Raw genomic sequence first — 18,250 nt, forward strand, 5'->3', positions numbered from 1 at the left:
GTACTGGAAGGCGAAGTCCTAAGCACTAGACCACCCGGGATGTCCTGTCCCTAGTTCTTTTCACAAGAATCACCTGATACTCGAGAGACTCAGACTGAAACCCAGCCTGTTAGAAAACTGCCTCGCGACTTGCACAGTACATATGATTCAAGTCCCAGGAGGGGGGCAGTCACTGGTCTCATAACAGGCTTGTTTTGCTGGCACCAAAGCAGAGAGGCGGCAAAGAGAAGGCTGCTGCCCAACTTCTTTCCTGTCGTCATTCAGTCACTCAGTCGTGTCCAGCTCTTTGCCAGCCCGTGGACTGCAGCACGCCAGGCTTCCCTGTCCTTCACTATCTCCCAGAGTTAGCTCAGACCTGATGCCACACAACCATCTCGTCCTCTGTCGCCCTCTTCTCCTCCTGACCTCAATTTTTCCATTTCTTTCTACATCCCTGTAATTTTGTCCTGATACTTTCCAGTCAGTACATGGAGTTTCCTTTGGACTCATTGTTTTAGACTCCATGTCTGAAAGGGTCTTTTTATGTGTGACATTTCCTGTAAGAATTAAGGAATGTTGATGATTTCCTTCCTGTGGTGGTTCTCAAGTGGCTGGTGAATGTGTGCCTTTTCCTGTATGAGCAGGTATGTCAGTCCATTCCTCAGCAGCTTGATGAATGAATCTTTCACGGCCCTTTTCTCTCCTGGCCAATAGCTTAGTGCAGTTGACTCAGGACTTCGGCTCTTGGAGTACAGAGACAAGGGTAAATTACATAGAACCTGATTATTTTTATTTTCCATTTACTTTCTAATGTCCTTTTTCCTCCATTCATGCAAGATTAAAGAATTCCAGCTCCCAGTTGTTTTATCATTCTTCAGCTGTAGAATATTAACTGTGTATGTGTATTATTTTAAAGATAAAAACAGTGAGAAATCTCAATCTGATCAATTTTAAACCCATCTCACAACATTTTTCCTGTGATTTAACTCACTGTACTTTATGTATTTGGAGTTTTAAGTCATTCTATCTCTTTAACCATCACTGTTTAGGCTCGCCTTCTGCACAAGATCCTCCTTTGATTAGCAGTTGCCTAAAATCTGTTTTGAATTTGTTTCCAAAGACAGCAGAGGTTAAACTGAAGTAGGATAGCACTTAAAATGGGCAGAAAATAAATGACACAGGAATCCTGACTACCATCAATAAAATCGATGGAAATACAAAGTGTTTTTCACATGTACTGAAGTTTAGGAGAGGTGGTAGCGTGCTTCAGGGAAGCCACTAGAGGGCGCAACGAGCCTTGTCTTCCGGACCTGTGTTCCGTTCAGTTGCTCAGTCCTATTCGATTCCTTGCGACCCCATGGTCTGCTGCCCACCAGGCTTCCCTGTCCATCACAAACTCCTGGAGCTTACTCAGACTCGTGTCCATCGAGTTGGTGGTGCCGTCCATCCTCTGTCATCCCCTTCTTCCCCCACCTCCAGTCTTTCCCAGCACCAGGGTCTTTTCCAGTGAGTCAGTTCTTCACATCAGGTGGCCAAAGTATTGGAGCTTCAACATCAGTCCTTCCAGTGAATATTCAGGCTTGATTGCCTTTAGGATGGGCTGGTTGGATCTCCTTGCTGTCCAAGAGACCCTCAAGAGCCTTCTCCAACACCACAATTCAAAAGCATCAGTTCTTTGGCATTCAGCCTTCTTTGTGGTCCAACTCTCACATCCACACGACTACTGGAACTCCTGTATACAAAATAGATGACCAACAAGGACCTACTGTATAGCACAGGGAACTATACTCAGTATTTTATAGTAATAACCTGTGAGGGAAAAGAAATCTGAGAAGGAGTATATATCTATACACACACATACTGTGCGCATGTATATACACGAAGGGCCATGTGCACACACATGTATGTGTGCGATAGAACTGAATCACTCTGCTGTACTCCCGAAACTAACACAAGGCTGTAAGTCATCTCTTCTTCGACTAACAACAACAGAGACATGAATTCACCTTCCTGCCCACTCTTGCCCTGAGTCTGTGAGGGTGGTGAACGCAGCCACCTGTCCGTGAGCATCGCCAGCACGGGCTGCGTCCTTCCCACCCACGTGCTCCAGGTGCCCGTCGCTGCCCCAGGGCCGTCTGGAGAGAGTGGGCGGGGGCGCACTCTGACTTTAATAGCACTTGCTTCCGTTTGTAGAGCGCTTACTCCATAGAGCTCCTTTTCCTAACCACTTTAAGTGTACTTTTCCAATTTATTCCAAACAACTCACAAAATCTCTTAGCAATGCTCTCATTTCAAAGAGCAGAAAGACAAGGTTTAGAGAGTCAAGTATTTTTCCAAAGTTATACAAAGCTGTGAAGAAAGGACTGGGGTCTGTCTGTACACTGAATTCCTAGCTACTAAGCTATTTTTGACATCTCTATTTAATTTTTTCATATTGAGGCATATTCTGCTTAATTAAGGTCTTGCTCTACCAGATGTTAGATAAAATGTTTTACTCCGTCACCTACTAGCCCAGTTTGTAAAATTATCATTTTGTAACAGGAAAATGGATATAATGTATTATCTTTACTGTCAACACTTGCTATGTTAAAAATACAAGAAAACTTTTGTTTTAGTATCATAATGTCTCCATATCACCACCACTTTCAATGTTTCTTTAAAATATGCCTGGAAAACTTACTGGGTGTGCTTGTATGAGCCAAATGTCTCATTTAGAACTTTGCCTAGAATCTCACTTGCTGTTACTGGTTTTCTGACAGCTAAGGAGACTTTGCTTCTTTCTTCTAATTACTGTAATTAAAAGTGCAGTATGTATTGAATCATTCTGGGTAACTTAAGAACAAAATTTGTTTTTAAATAAACCTCACTGGATGCTGTCGTTGTAAAGGCTATGTTGATGATCAAAGGCTTGCCCACTAGAGGGCAGTAAAAACTTAAAAAATTGAACTGGATCTTTAATTTTATTTTCAATGGGTACGGGTATTAAGATTTTTTTGTTTGTTTGTTTTTAATGACTTGACCTCTTTTTTATCCTAGGCAAAGTTGGATATTGCATTTGGAACACACCACACGTAAGCAATTTTTATGAAATGGGGGAGGATATGAGTTTAAAAGATCAAAATTACTTCAGAAATTACTCTTAAAGGGGATGCACATGTGATGACTTTGTTGAGGGGAAAGCTGTCAGGAAGTGGAGTTCTCCTGACAATCTTGAGACCCGATACCAGGGGGGCGGCTCTGGACAGGAAGTCTGAGTCTGTGATGTGGTTTCCGCCCTCTGCCCCCGGGGGTTGGAGGCGCGGATAGGCTGTGGCCGCGAGTGACTGTAGAACCATGGCCGTCACATGCCTGAAGATTCCCCTGGTTTAAAGAAAGCCCTATGAATTTTGTAAGATTCTCAGTTGCAGCAAATAGATTATTGTTAGGTCAGCTCTGTGCTATGAATAAAAGAAAAACTATTTTGCAAGAAGTTGTCACCCTGAGAGACTGGTGCCTGTCCTGCTTTAAGACATCTCAGAAAATTCTCTTAGGGTGGTGTCTGAGACATTGCAAGCCATAGGCGGAAGAAACTTTTCTCTTCCTACATGACATACCAGCTTGACTCCCGTTTTAGTTGCGTCTTAAAACTTTTATGGAGCTCTTTTACATAATTGGTTCTCTAGCTGAGAAAAGAATAAGACATGGTTGCCTTCACTTCATTGTTTTTGTAAATCGAATTTATCTAGAAATATGTCACGCTCTTCTGAGTGTGACAGCCTCATCTTGCTTCTGGACTAGCAGTGGAAACAGGTCGCCTGCTGCTTCAGGCTTGTCCCTTTGGGCACCTGTTCCTCCTGTTCCTAAGGCAACAAGGAAGCTTGTAGGTGGAAGTGTTTGGCCCGAGTCTTGCATTGACCACTGTTTTCCTGATATTATGCCAAAAATGAGGGCATGTGTTCGTTATTTGCTTTGTAAGCTTAAAGCTATATTTTGCCAGCCTGTTTTCAGAAAGGAACCAGAGCAGAAAGCCTTGAGCCACTTTGTGAAAGGATGCCTAACTACCCCACGTCATCTGGTTTTAGATGCTCTTATGTAAACGTTGCCGCATTTACTGACCATGCCTAAGTGGTAGCTTTAGTGTAATGGAGGGGTTGAGGATTGTTGAGAGTGAGCTCAAGCACCTGTGTCGCTGGGCAATCAATTGTTCTTTACACGGCGTGGAGCTCACAGGAGGCTAATTTCAGCCCAGGATACAAACAGCACTGAATAGACTGGACAGGCATCTTGGGCTCCTGCAGCTTCTCCACAGGAGAGGCTGGTGGGCAGCAGCAGTCACTGTTCTGGGTCGACATCCTGCCCGGAAAGGGCCCTGTCAGTCTTGTGGATCCTGGTTCGCTAGGCCTGCAGTGTTGGGTTCCTGTGCTGGACGCACCTTCCAAGCCGGCAGTCAGCTTTTGTCCGGCACATTGACGCTACACACTTAACTGTGTTGGCAAGTAATCATGGGAGAGCCTGGGGCCCGGAGGGACTGAGTGCTGGGCTGGCCTGCGTCTGCCACAGTAACACATGAGGCAGTGGGGCTGTCCTTTTCTTTTTTTTTCCAAAACATTGCTTGGTCCTTTGTCTTCATTTTATAGATTAGAGCCCCCAAGTCAATAGGCAGTTCTCCTCCAGTCAGTGTTGGAGGCAGGACTAGAACTGTTTATTTTTGCTTAGGTTCTTTTGCTTTGTTTTTTTAAAGTTTTTTATTTTATCTTTTTTTAGTTTTTAAATTTTTTTTATTTTTGGCCATGTGGCATATAGGATGTGTCCCCTGTAGTGGAAGTGCAGTCTTAACCACTGGACCACCAGGGAATTACCTTAACTTACTTTCGTTGCTTCCTCACGGGTAAAATTAAGTCTGTTTCCTTTGGCCCATCCCCCCGGCCACACACTCACACACACTTCACAAGTTCCATCCCGCCAGGCACACCCCCCCCACACACACACCCCCCCCCATCCCAGCAACACACACTTTGAAAGTCCATTGCAACACAGGCATTTTGCAGGTTAAACCCAGGAGGGTTTCTCATTCAGAGTGGCAAGTGCCTGGGGAAGTAATGGTGGTAGAACCATCCCTCACCCCGTAGTGTGAGTAGTTTACATCTTGTTAAAATGCCAGTATCTTGTAGGAGATTGAGCTCATGTCTTGAAATTACTTCCAGTTGCTCATTTTAAAATGTGTTAAAAATTATTCATTAAATCTATTGTGCCCTTGAAGCCCAGCTCGAGGGGATATAAAGCACTTTGAGACGGACTGACTTTTGTCCTTGCAGCTTTCAGTCTTTGGGTGAGAGAGGCAGACAAACATGAACTACCAATGGAGGGAGGCCTCAGCTCCTGGTAAGGTGTGGGCCCCCCCCGCCCCCAGCAGAGTGGGGCTGCCACGGTGACTTCCCGGGGTCTCTGGGGTCACACGGTCTTACCTGCACCTGTGTCTTGGAGGATCTGGAAGTAACCAGACACAGCCACGTCCTCCGGGAGCTCACGGTCCTCTTGGCGACAGTGAACACGTTCCATCCGTGCTTCCCAGATGCCCTGCCGTCCTGGGACATATCTCCTGGTGCTTTAGAATGCTAAGGCTTTCTGCTGGCCCCTAGAGCTGGGAGCAAAGGCCCCTCCCAGGCCCCGAGAATCCATAGAGGGGAGAAACATCAGATACAGCTGGTAGCTGGGTGCCAGGCTACCCTCTGGGCTGTAGGAAGCCTTCCTCCTTCCCCTCAGGATGCGGTCCCCTCTCTCATCTGGGCTGCCCCGACCTAGCCTCGCCTGCCCCTGCCCCAGAAACATGAAGTAGCTGCAGCCCACCCCCCACTGGGCAAGCTGTGCCCAAGGATTGCTGCATGCAAGACGTGATCCTAGTAAGCGCTGCTTCTGGTTCACATGGGACCCTGGATGGTGCTCATCACCTCTCCCAGCCTCGGAGTCTGCACTTGCATTATAAAGTGGGAATGATAGTGCCTCCTCTGGATTAGGTTGGGTTTAGCATGCTAGCATTAGATGCCTGGCACATAAATTGCTGTTGTTCAATCACTAAGTTGTGTCCGACTGTAACCCCATGGACTGCAGCATGCCAGGCTCCTCTGTCCTCCACTATCTCCTGGAATTTGCTCAGATTCATGTTTGTTGAGTCGGTGACGCCATCCAACCTTCTCATCCTCTGTCATCCCTTTCTCCTCTCGCTTTCAGTCTTTCCCAGCATCATGGTCTTTTCCAGTGAGTCAGTTCTTCACACCAGGTGACCAAAGTATTGGAGCTTCGGCTTCAGCATCAGTCCTTCCAATGAATATTCAGGGCTGATCTCCTTCAGGATGGACTGGTTGGATCTCCTTGCAGTCCAAGCGACTCTCAAGAGTCTCCTCCAACACCACCGTTCAGAGGCATCAATTCTGTGGCGCTCAGCTTTCCTCATGGTCCAACTCTCACATCCATACATGACCACTGGAAAAACCATAGCTTTGACTATATGAGCCCTTGTTGGCAAGTCACGTCTCTGCTTTTTAATACGCTGTCTGGGTTTGTCATAGTTTTCCTTCCAAGGAGCAAGCGTCTTTTTAATAAATGCTCCACAGATATTAGCTTGCTTTACCCTGTGAGGGAACAGCTTCAAACATGAGAAACGTCGCTTTTGCTCCCTACACAACTTACTAGATAATATGCAGGTCAGCACTCCTCCAGGGAGACCTCATTTTGTGTGTTTTTATCCATTTTTAGCTCTGACCTTCTTGGGACACGCCACTTGGTCTATGAAAAGATTAACATGGCTCCCCTTAGAGCAGTTCTTGGTGCTGTTTAATAGGATTCACTGACATTGGTGTGTGATTTTTCCCTGTAAGTGATGCTTTGACTAATGGAAATATTTGTAAAACTTACATCATTAATTCATAACTGGCTTATTGTTAATTACAACTAGCTACTAATTTGGCAACTGTGTATGTAAATATGTAGAGGCTTCAGGAAGCACATCTCATAAGTGGGAAGAAGATTGGCTCAACAGCTGTCTTTCTCCAGCTTTGCATTAATTTACTGTTTGCCAGCTTAAATTTTTTTTTTTTGGCAAGAGCTAAATCTTATTCTCTGTCTTTATATGCTTTTGTATGTTTTTTAATGCTAACTCCATTCTATCTAAATAGTATTCAGGTTGTTGTTTTTCGAGTGGTTCATTTTTTTTCCCCAGGTGTAAACTGACTTCCATCAGTAAACATTAGTAGCATTTTGGCCTCAGTGGAAATAAAGCAGAGTTACTGCCTTGAATAAATCTCTAGCTGGGTGTGTGGGAGAGAATTTAGGTTCCTGAAATAATCAGAAAACCATCAAGAGGCCAAGAATCATCTCGTAGCAGATGACAAAGTAAAGCAGGTCATTGAAGCATAGAGGGAACGCACACATAGAACAGTTAATAAGTTAAGCAAAATGCGCATCGCGTGTCATTATCACAGCAGCCCTTGAGGTGAGCAGAGGATTGGTCCTTCACGTTACAAGTGAGAAACTCAGGCTTAGCAACACAGAACGACCCGGGGTGTTCAGTGCTTCTGTGGCGTCATATGGTTTCCAAGTGATAAACAGAGGTGCTTAGGTCTTCCATCCTCAGATGGGAACCTCTTATCTGTGTGCTGTTCCCCCTCCCCTCCCTGGAATTCAACTAAGAGAAATAGTCTGATGACTGGGGAAGCCCCATCTGAAAGAAAGGAATCTCAAGAGCTGATTTGAGTCAAGGGAGAAGAAAAGGCAAGACTCGCCTCCAGCCCAGGTTCAGGCTCGTGACAAGGCTGGCGTCTGTGGAGTGTGAAGAAAGATCGGACTCCCCTCTGCTGTAGCAGCGGCCCCAGTGAAGCCTTGCCTGAAGGAAAAAGATCAGTCACTTGAAAATGAAGCATCTTTCAAACTTAAACTGCATCCCACAGTAGGAAGTGCATTTGTCACTTCAGTCTACTGCACACATCCACACTGATAAGTGCTGAAACCAGTTTCATGAACCTGCACTTACCTATATGCAATATACTCTTGAGTTTCTAATTTATTCTGTTGCAGCCTTTTGTGTGGTTTTGTTTTAACGCTAGGTAGCCACGGTGTAGCACAGGGTTGTGACCAGACCCTGAAAACACTGAGCGAGCAGGTTGCTCTTGTCCCTCATAGTAACGGGTGATGCAGAGCAGATGGTGAGGGCCCAGGACTGGCCATGTGGATGGGGTGGAGCAGAAGTTCACTTCAGTCATCCGGCACTCCGAGCATTTTGGACGGTGGCTTTCTACCTGTCACTTGAGCAGACTTTGATAATGTATAGAAGAAATGGAGACTATAAATTTTGAAGTTTGGGTGATGTAAGAGTTTTTTACCTATTGCGTTTGCACTGGAAAGGTGTTTGACAGTACTGCTAACGCTGCCTGTTCCTCTCTCTGCTCTTAAAGGAAAATGATGCTGCTGCTGTATGAGGAAGGCCTCCGGGTTGTCATACACACCTCCAACCTCATCCGCGAGGACTGGCACCAGAAGACGCAGGGGTCTGTAGGGCTCTGTCTGTTTCATGCTGGGAAACATCCAAGATGAGATGTTCACTGTAGTCTTTTTCTCCAGTTTTTTTCATTGTGGGAGGAAAAAACCAGAATTATGGCCTAGAAAAGAGATGCATGCAAAAAAGTGATACTGCCTCCCTTGTGGCAATTGATGTTAACCATTTAGCCCATGATCATTCACACCTGTCTATTTATACCGCTAAATGTTGTTCAGTCACTAAGTAATGTCCGACTCTTTGTGATTCCATGGACTGCAGCACACCAAGCCTCCCTGTTCTTCACTGTCTTTCTGAGTTTGCTTAAACTCATGTCCATTGAGTTGGTGATGCCATCCAACAATCTCATCCTCTGTCGTCCCCTTCTCCTGCCTTCAATCCTTCCCAACATCAGGATCTTTTATAGTGAGTTGGCTCTTTGCATCAGGTGGCCAAAGTATTGGAACTTCAGCTCCAGCATAAGTCCCTCCACTAACATTCAGGGTTGATTTCATTTAGAAGTGACTGGTTGGATCTTCTTGCAGTCCAAGGGGCTCTCAGGAGTCTTCTCCAACACCACAGTTCAAAAGCATCTGTTCTTCGGCACTTATCTTTCTTTATGGTCCAACTCTCACATCCATCCATGACTGCTGGAAAAACCATAGCTTTGACTGTATGGACCTTTGTTGGCAAAGTGATGTCGCTGCTTTTTAATATGCTATCTAGCTTTGTCATAGCTTTTCTCCAAAGAGTCTCTTTTAATTTCATGACTGCAGTCACTGTTCACAGTGATTTTGGAGCCCAAGAAAATAAAGTCTGTCACTACTGCCATTTTTTCCTGTAAACATACCAGTACATAAAATTTATATGCTTAGTTTTTTTTACTATTTTTTACAGAAATGGCATCATAACTATATTCTCCAGCCAAGTAGGTCTAAGGATCTGAGGCAGGAAAGAGGATAAAAAATGGAAGGGCCAAACATATTGTTTTTCCAATAAGATCCTCCTGACAACTTTCTTGGTCTTCACTCACCCTTACACCCACCTGTACCTGAGCCTGCCAGCTCCCAACAGGCATCAAAGGACAACTCAGGGGTTGATTGTATGCTAAAAATATCCCTTTATGGAGAAGGAAATGGCAACCTGCTCCAGTAGTCTTGCCTGGAAAATGCATGGACAGAGGACCCTGGCGGGCTGCAGTGCATAGGGTCACATGACTGAGCACGCATGCATGAGGGTAGAGGGAGATGGGTTGGTAACAACAAACTGGTAGAACTAAAAAATACATATATCCCTTTACCTCCAGTCAGTTTAGTTTCCCATAAAACATTCTAAATTGCTGTCTCTTCAGAGCCTGTAATACAGTCGTAGATCTCCGAAAGAATTGAACGCAAAGGTTTTTCATGCTTTTTTTAAAATTACTAACCCTTTGTTGTTGGTGCATATTTACTAGATCTAGTTTTTGATCTCTTGGGGAAGTTAGGGTTTATCCTTAGACATTTTAGGGACTTGTTCGAGTCACATTTCACCCTTCATTCTCCTTCCCAGGAAGCCCTCTTTACAGCCAGCCTTGGGCTCCCTTTCCTTCGCTGAAGCCATTCTGCATGTCTCTGCCTGCCTGTGTTAGAAGAAGCACCCTTTCGGGGTTTACGCATTTCCCCTGCATTCTGCTCTGTGTTCCCTTGCCCGTATCATCACCCAGCCTGGGGAGAGCCCTGAGCCCGCGTTGCACCGAGTTGAGCTGAGACAGGGAGCCTCCCAGCCCCCATCCTCCTGACCCGCTGAGCCTGGGTGGGCTGCCCAGCCCTTGAGTCGCCTCCTCTGTCACACAGCCCTTATGAATGTGAAAGGCAGTTTCTCCCCAAGCCAGGCATCTTGTCCCTCTTCACTGTCCTTCCCCACCAGAGCGGGTGTTTGCGCCCCTGTCTCCCTGCCTGCCAGACACATTCTCGTGTCCCGTTTAAGATACACTTCCAAACCGCCCTGTTCTGACGGGGGCGGGGATGCACGGTCCCTGAGAGCCTTGGCTGCTGGGCTCCTGACCCACTGAGTTTCTGGTTGACAAGGTCTTTTGCTGCCCCTCAAGCTTCTAAGCTGCCAGTTGAGTTTTGGGACCCATGACTCATCTGTAGCCCCATCTAAAAAGGAAATGAAATTGACATAGCTTGTCCTTAGAGGAACAGTAACTAAAAGGATTTGTCGAGTTGACTCCTGAGTCTCCTGTAGCTCAAAGAATCCCACCCACGGGTCTCTGGCTCCTTCTGGAGCTGGGTGTAGAGGCAGCCCTGCTTCCTTAGGCCTCTTTGACTTGGCTGATGTGGGGAAGGGATTAAAGATAAAGGGTTTACATGTTCATTTTTTCCTTTGTTTAAAAACACTTAATTTTTAAAAAATGTATTGACTAGGTGTAACTTCACACGGTTCAGAACTCAAAGTACAAGTGTCTAAAACCTCCCTCCCACTTCCCTCTGCTGGCCCCCGGGAAAGGGGTGCTGTCAGCCTAGATCCTACTCTGTCCGGCACTTTACAGTTTCCTGTGGCGAGTGGAATCTCATCTCACAGTCTACCTGTCACGGCCCTGTGGATCATGTCTCCTGAAGGCCTCCACCTGTCCTTTCCAACAGCTTCTTGGTCCACCTGTTCACGCCTCAGTTAAAATCATCTGGCCCGGGGCGCTTTCTTTTCTTATTCTGTCAAAGGGTAAAGACATCTCATATCATATCCTGGTTTGGAAAGTCGTCATCTGTCATGTTCCTCCTCTAGAATCATTCTTGTGAGTGACCCTCTGATCCAGGAGGAGCCCCCCTCGTCCTGCAGCTCTGAGTTGCTGTGGGAAGGAGAGACTACCCCCATCCATGCTGCCCAGCACAGTCATGGTACACACAGTGGCCAAGCGGGGCACAGAGGGGTCACCGAGCTTGCCCAGAGTGACACGGCCAGGTAGCAGCAGATCCCGGTACAGAACCTGGACTCCTCCTGGTCTCACACGTTACCCATTGTGCAAAGTGTTGACTTTAAAAAAAATGCACACCGTCAGAGCTGTGAGTCAAGTTTTATTTGGGGCAGAATGAGGACTATAGTCCAGGAGATGGCATTTCAGATCGCTCTTCAGAAGCTGCTCCAGAGAGGCAGGGGGGAAAGTCAGTATATATGTGATTTTGGTGAATATGTGCATGCCATCAAGCACATTTTTAGCAGAAGGTTTATGCTAGTTTCATGAAGGTTACTGCTACTCATGAGAAGCAGTTGTCACCGTGAAGGATTTTAGGACTTTCCTGGGTTCAAGGAGATACAAGAATTAGGCTCTTAAATCGGCTCCTGAAAATATCTAACTCTGAAGGCCTGTTCTGCCAGTTTTTCCCCCAGGTACAGAGTGCCTCATTTCTGCTCTCCACCCTGACCTTCTTTCAGGGGGTGTTGAAGGCAGCCAGTGCAGCAGCACATGGTTTAATGCTTGTAGATGCAGAGGGCGAGTGCCAGCCTGCGGTTGGCAGAGGGGTCTCCTTGAGGTGGGGCAGGAAGGAGTGACAGCCAGCCTGCTGGGAACAAGTTCAGAGCTCAGGAGACGCCCCCCCCCCCCCCCCCCCCCAGCATCCTCGAGGTTCTGACGGCCTGCCTCTCGGTCTCCTTTGAGGGCTGCCAGCGAGAGAGGAACGGGCAGTCTCTGTTGTGGCTTCCCGGGTAAGGCGGAGGAGGTGGCGGGAGGAACCACAGTAGGGGAGACCGGCAGACGCAGCTCCTGGCTGCTGAGGCTGCTTTCTCTTGGGCCCTGTTCATTACCTCGTAGGCATCTTTGTGAGGTAGGACTGCTAACTCACCGGGTTTTGCAGCTGGAGGAGGTGCACAGGAGCTTTGAAGCCATAGTTCTCTCTAATCCTCAGGGGATCAGTTCACAGGACTGGGTTTAGATGTGGTCACTTGCTGTTCGTGGGTGTGGCATACAGGCTTTGACAAAGTACACTGACACAAAATCAATGAAGTTAGAGATGTCATCAAAGTTTTTTTACCAATTTATTTGAAAGCCTGAGGTTAGTGTTAATGCAATATGACCAAATGTAAACTATACCTCATTCCAGACACCAGATATGGGAGATATATATATATATGAAAATGAGTTTGTTTATTGAAAACGTATTTGCACATACATTTTTTTCTTAATATAGGTAACTTTTATTTTCCCCTTTGCTAAAGAGCTGCATTGACATACGTTTGGGCAGAAACTTGCGGGGTCACCACTGTGTAGAGTTGCCATAGCAACTAGGAGTAGAACTGTCGTCGTCAAGGCTTTGAAAGCAGTGTAGGGACTTACCTGGTGGTCCAGTGACTGTGACTCCCCATCCCCAGTGTGGGGACCCAGCTTCGATTCCTGGTCAGGGAACCGGATCCTACATGCTGCAACCGGGAGTTCACATGCCACAACTAAAAATCGCACATGTTGCAACTAAGCCCCAGCGCAGCCAAATAAATATTTAAAAAAAAGCAGTGTAGAGCTGAGAAGGTAAGCGGGGGAAGAATAAGCAGGGTGGGTGAGTGAGTCGGGGAGCATGGAGGGATCCAGTTGGGAGAAGCAGGCAGAGGCCAGGCCCTCCTGGGTCTAAAATTCACTGTGAGCTTTTCAAAAATAATTCTGGGCATGATGAGAACCATTGGAGTGGTACAGTCAAATTTGTTCTCTATTTCATAAGGATGACCTTAGGCATCCCACATGGTGCTAGTGGTAAAGATGTAGGACACCTAAGAGATGCAGGTTCGATCCCTGGTTTGGGAGAATCCCTGAGGAAGGGCATGCAAACCCACTGCAGCATTCTTGCCTGGAGAACCCCATGGACAGAGGAGTCTGGCGGGCTACAGTCCATAGGGTCACAGAGTGGGAAATGACTAAAGCAACTTGACACTCACACACACAAGGATGGCCTTACTAGCAGGTGGAGAGAGGTAGTGAGAATTCCCCTCCTCAAGGTGAGTGCCTGATTACAGAGAGAGCATGGTGATCAGCTCTGCTTCTGACTGTTCAAGGTGGTTTTCTTTTTCCATTCCAGAATATGGTTGAGCCCCTTGTACCCACGAATCGTCCACGGGACCCATAGATCCGGAGAATCGGCCACACGCTTCAAAGCTGACCTCATCAGCTACCTGGCAGCTTATAACGCCGCCCCTCTCAAGGAGTGGATAGACACCATCCAGGAGCACGACCTCTCAGAAACAAAGTAGGATGAGCACGGCCTCCTGGCACCTCGGGGGGCACCTCGGGGGGCTTACCTTGAGGACCGCGTGAGCTCTGCTGCGTGGGGCCTAGCGGGCGGTGGAGGGACACTGCGCTGTCCCTCGGGACATGCTGAGAGCAGGGCCCGTCCCTGCCGGCACCTGCTGATCCTCGGGCGCTGGAGCGGAGGCTCGGGGCCCTCCCCACTCACCTGGGTCCCCACCGGAGTGCCTGCTCGGCAAGCCCCTGTTTCCGGTTTCTTTGACTTCCACCCCATAGGGGTTCCATGGGGTGCTTGAAAATGATTTTAAGTGTCAGTTAACTCCTCGGAGGAGGCATCTCAAGAAAGCGGGCTGGCTCTTGGAATATTTCATGCTTTGTGTTTGTGTATATTTTGAAGTCCACACATCACAATGTTCTTTAACTTGTATTTTGTATCGTTTTAGTGTTTACCTTATTGCCTCAACCCCGGGACGCTTTCAAGGAAATCAGAAAGATAATTGGGGACATTTCAGGCTTAGGAAGGTAATAAAATTTTTACTATTTAAAAAAATTTTTATTGTATGTTCACTCCTATTTCGTTTACAATTGTTATATTTTGAAAGCAGCTTTGTAATATCTCTAGGACAACTCTGGGCAAGTATTAGGCACTTGAAATTGGTTATCTAATTATAAGTGAAAGTGAAGTTGCTCAGTCGAGTCCGACTCTTTGCGACCCCATGGACTGTAGCCCACCAGGCTCCTCTGTCCATGGGATTCTCCAGGCAAAAATGCTGGAGTGGGTTGCCATTTCCTTCTCCAGGGAATCTTCCCGACCCAGGGATCAAACCCAGGTCTCCTGCATTGCAGGCAGGCTCACCACTCTGAGCCACCAGGGAATTAATAGTTTGCATTAATTACTTGCATTTTAACATTTTGCCTCTTTTATAAGGTGCAGTTAACAGATCTAAATGGCAAAAGCATATGGACAATTTTTAGTTTTTTTATTTCTTATAATAAAGATAATTAGAGACTTTTTATTTATACAAGTAGTTTTTGCTCAGCATATGAAGGATTTTTTTTTTTAATGTCAAGGATTTTTCACACAGATTCAACAAAGAACAGAAAATAGTGTTGAGCAAAGACCACAACTGAGCTATGATGTGTTTTGTTTGCTAAACCAATGCCCTCGGAATTGTGATTATGAGAATGACATTTGCTGCTGGTATGAAAATAAGCCGAGAAAGATCTTCAACAAAATGAAGCAGCAGCAGGCTACAGCCTCAGGCTGCCTCTACCTCCCTCTCGGGTCAGGTTACCGCAGCGAATTCCCAACACGGTTTCTTAAAAGCCCCTCTTTTTCCATAGATTATTGATGCTGTGTGAAAATTCCCCTTGGCTGATGACAGTTTTTAATTTCCTATTTTTAAGTGAGAGCACAGCTGGAAGCAGGCAGGGTCTCAGCACCACCACCTTTCTATCCTGAGCTCGGGAGCAGGCGAGCCCCACAGGCTGGGTAGTGAACGGCGCTCAGTCGTGTCCGACTCTCTGCGACCCCAGGGATGTACCGTCCATGGGATTCTCCAGGCCAGAATGCTGGCGTGAGGAGCCTTTCCCTGCTCCAGGGGATCGTCCCAACCCAGGGATCCAGCCCAGGTCTCCTGCACTGCAGGCAGGTGCTTCACCAGCTGAGCCACCAGGGGAGCCCAGGAGTACTGGGCTGGGTAGCCTGTCCCTTCCCCAGCAGATCGTGCCAGCCCAGGAATCAAACCTGGGTCTCCCGCACTGCTGGTGGATTCTTCACCAGCTGAGCCACCAGGGGAGCCCACGGTTTGGATAAGTGCACAGCTTTGTGGGTTGATACGCACAGCGGGGGCCAAATCCTGCCCCGGTTACAAGCTGTGTGACTGTCACTTGCTCCCACCCTCTTGACATCTGTCAGATGGGCATAATGGCAGTATTTCCCTTACAGGATCATGTAGAGATTAAATGAGGAAAGGAGGGCACGGCGCGTGTTGATTGTTCAGGAAGCACTTGTGGGGTTTAGCTTGTGGACTGGTGGTTCAGAAAGGCTGGGTGATCACACACAATTGTGCAGGATCCCTGTCTTGTTGAAAGCTGAGTAGCCTCTTATCCAAGTTTGCGACCCCTTTGCACAGTCAGGAGCTTGTGTTGCATCACAGCTGTCTTCCAGTAAAGACAGGCGTGATCAGAAGTCTGCCCCCCTCCTGGGGAAGAAAAGCCCAGGACTTGGGCCACAGTCCTGTGGCTGATCAAGAACTGAGCCCAGAATAGTAGCCGAGTCTTGTGATTGTCAGCTCAGTCCTGCTTCCTACCCCATGCTGCTCCCAGGGTGGAAGTTGAGAACTGTTTGGGGCCCTTTGGGGAAGTGTGTTTAGAAGTATTAATGCCTGCTCAGTGGTAAGGAGAATAACACATATACCCTGAACAATGCATCTGTCACATTACGAGCTCCACTGGAACAGGAACTGTGGCTATTTTTATTGCTGTCTCCAGCTAAAGAGAGAAAATTCTCAAGTGTTTTCTGACTTGTTTCTGCAGCTTTGCATAAATATCAAACAAAGCAGGAAATGCAGGTCAGTCTTCCCCAGGGCTTAAGGTGGTATGTATCCATATGTAAATATATTCTCTTTCATTTATAGAGCATCACAGCAGCCCAGAGCCCAAGCCCTTTTCAAATGATAGGAGTCAAAATATATAATAGTTTGACCTTCAAGGCTTTATTTCAGTGTATTAAACTTTTGGAATTTCAAGGCAGAGGCTAATCTCATATGGCAGGTTGCTAGTTTGTCTGACATTGCTACTAAAATGGGTCATTTTTTTTTTAATCTGTTTAAGTACAAATTAAAGAACTTTGGAAGAGAAATACTTTTGTCCTCTTACTCCACTAAAATAAAATATTTTCAGTATTTAAAAATATTCCCCAAAGGATTAACGTATATACACTACTATATATAAAATAGACAACTAATAAGGAACCTACTCTGCAGCGCAGGTCAGTCAACTCAGTGCCCTGTAACGACCTCTATGGGAAAATCTCAAACAGTGGATCTGTGTGCAGCTGACTCACCCTGCTGCACACCTGAGCCCAGCACAGCGTTGTGCATCAACTACACACCAGTAAAGTTTTAAAAAACAAAGTAAAGTTTTCCCAAAGAAGAAATGCTGTGTGTGGGTATGAAACTGAGCATTAACCATTTTCAACATTTCCTTGTGAAGTAGGCAATCCGAGGACAGAAAACCGTGTTCTGAGCGGTCACGGCTTTTCTCTCCACACGATCGGACTGACTCCAGCATTCATTTTTGTTCTCTCACAGCTTCTAAAAGAGCACGCATCACCCATACCTAAAGCAGAGTCTTGGCCAGTCATAGGCCAGTTCTCCAGCATTGGCTCCATGGGGGCAGATGAATCAAAATGGTTGTGTTCTGAGTTTAAAGAGAGCTTGGTGACCCTGGGCAGGGAGAGCAGGACCCTCGGAAGTGCTGTTCCTCTCCATCTGGTGAGTGCCCCTCCTCCCCGAGGTCACTGTTCTTACCCTCTGGTCCAGGAGAAGAGTCAGATCTGTCCTCCTTGCCACAGAAAGGGGTTTCGTTCCATGGTTCGGGGACGGAAGACGTTGAACGCAGCACAGTAGCACTGCCGTTTGTAACCGAGTCTCCCTGATAGTCTGGTGCTGGGAGCTTGCTGGTTTCTTCCAGGCTCTGTCTCAGCCACAGATGAGCCTGCAGATTCTCCATTCCTTCCTTTAGGTTGTCAAGCCAAGGGAAAAAATTTTTGATAAAGCATTGCCGGCAGAATTAGAGGCATTATTAATTATTTAGAGACATTTGAAGTAATTAATTTTACATTCAGTTCAGGTTTCTTTCGGTGTTTCAGAGAAAAAATACTTATTGAAATGTAAGTTTCTTTAATTGACTATAAATGCTTTCTATAGTTTAATTACTAGAAGTTCAATAGTTTTCAATAAGATGGGAACTTTTTAAAATTTAAAGCACGTTTTCTAAGTCTTGAAGTATTATTTCTAACTGAGGTTTTCATCTGCGTAAAAAGTAAACTTCTTTTAACACACATGGATAGTTTCTTCAACATGGTGCACTCTAAGTGTTGTTGTTTTTATTTTTAGATCTATCCTTCAGTGGAAAATGTGCGGACCAGCTTAGAAGGATATCCAGGTAATTGTTGAGAAGACTGTCCCGATTGTGTTTTTGTGTGTACATTTCTTAAATACCCTGGTAAACTTTTTAAAACAAGTAATAAGAATGCCTTCCCCCTTAAGGTCAGAAAGGTATTGAGAAATTTGGAGATTATTCTCTCTTAACTGGATGAGGATCTTTAAAGTAGGTAATATTGAGTGGTGCTGGGTTCCAAAGATGATGCCACACAGTTGAGCAGTTTGAGAGCTGTTTAATCTTCACAGTAGCCCTGAGTGTTTGATACTTTTGCCAAAAAGATTGTTCTCCCCTCTGCCACCAGTGGTTGTCCAGATAAAACCAGCTTCTGCCACAGCTCCCTGCTATGCCTTTTTCTAACACCTCCCTCTCCCCCAACATTCCCCCTGGCC

The 18,250-nt window shown here is 46.3% G+C and overlaps 1 protein-coding gene across 5 annotated transcripts in view; it reads left to right on the forward strand.

The window, feature by feature from the left end:
- TDP1 (tyrosyl-DNA phosphodiesterase 1) overlaps window positions 1-18,250 on the forward strand; it is a 71,915-nt gene that overhangs the window by 13,071 nt on the left and 40,594 nt on the right. For all 5 annotated transcript variants that reach the window (XM_070469784.1, XM_070469783.1, XM_070469782.1 and 2 more), the window contains 6 exons: window positions 3,016-3,050; window positions 8,406-8,498; window positions 13,525-13,692; window positions 14,135-14,213; window positions 17,006-17,188; window positions 17,813-17,861. In XM_070469784.1, coding sequence (XP_070325885.1) covers window positions 3,016-3,050; window positions 8,406-8,498; window positions 13,525-13,692; window positions 14,135-14,213; window positions 17,006-17,188; window positions 17,813-17,861 — 607 coding nt within the window. The remainder of the gene's footprint in view (window positions 1-3,015; window positions 3,051-8,405; window positions 8,499-13,524; window positions 13,693-14,134; window positions 14,214-17,005; window positions 17,189-17,812; window positions 17,862-18,250) is intronic.

The sequence above is a fragment of the Odocoileus virginianus genome, chromosome 6 (assembly GCF_023699985.2).
Source record: "Odocoileus virginianus isolate 20LAN1187 ecotype Illinois chromosome 6, Ovbor_1.2, whole genome shotgun sequence".
In the NCBI taxonomy this organism is placed as follows: Eukaryota; Metazoa; Chordata; class Mammalia; order Artiodactyla; family Cervidae; genus Odocoileus; species Odocoileus virginianus.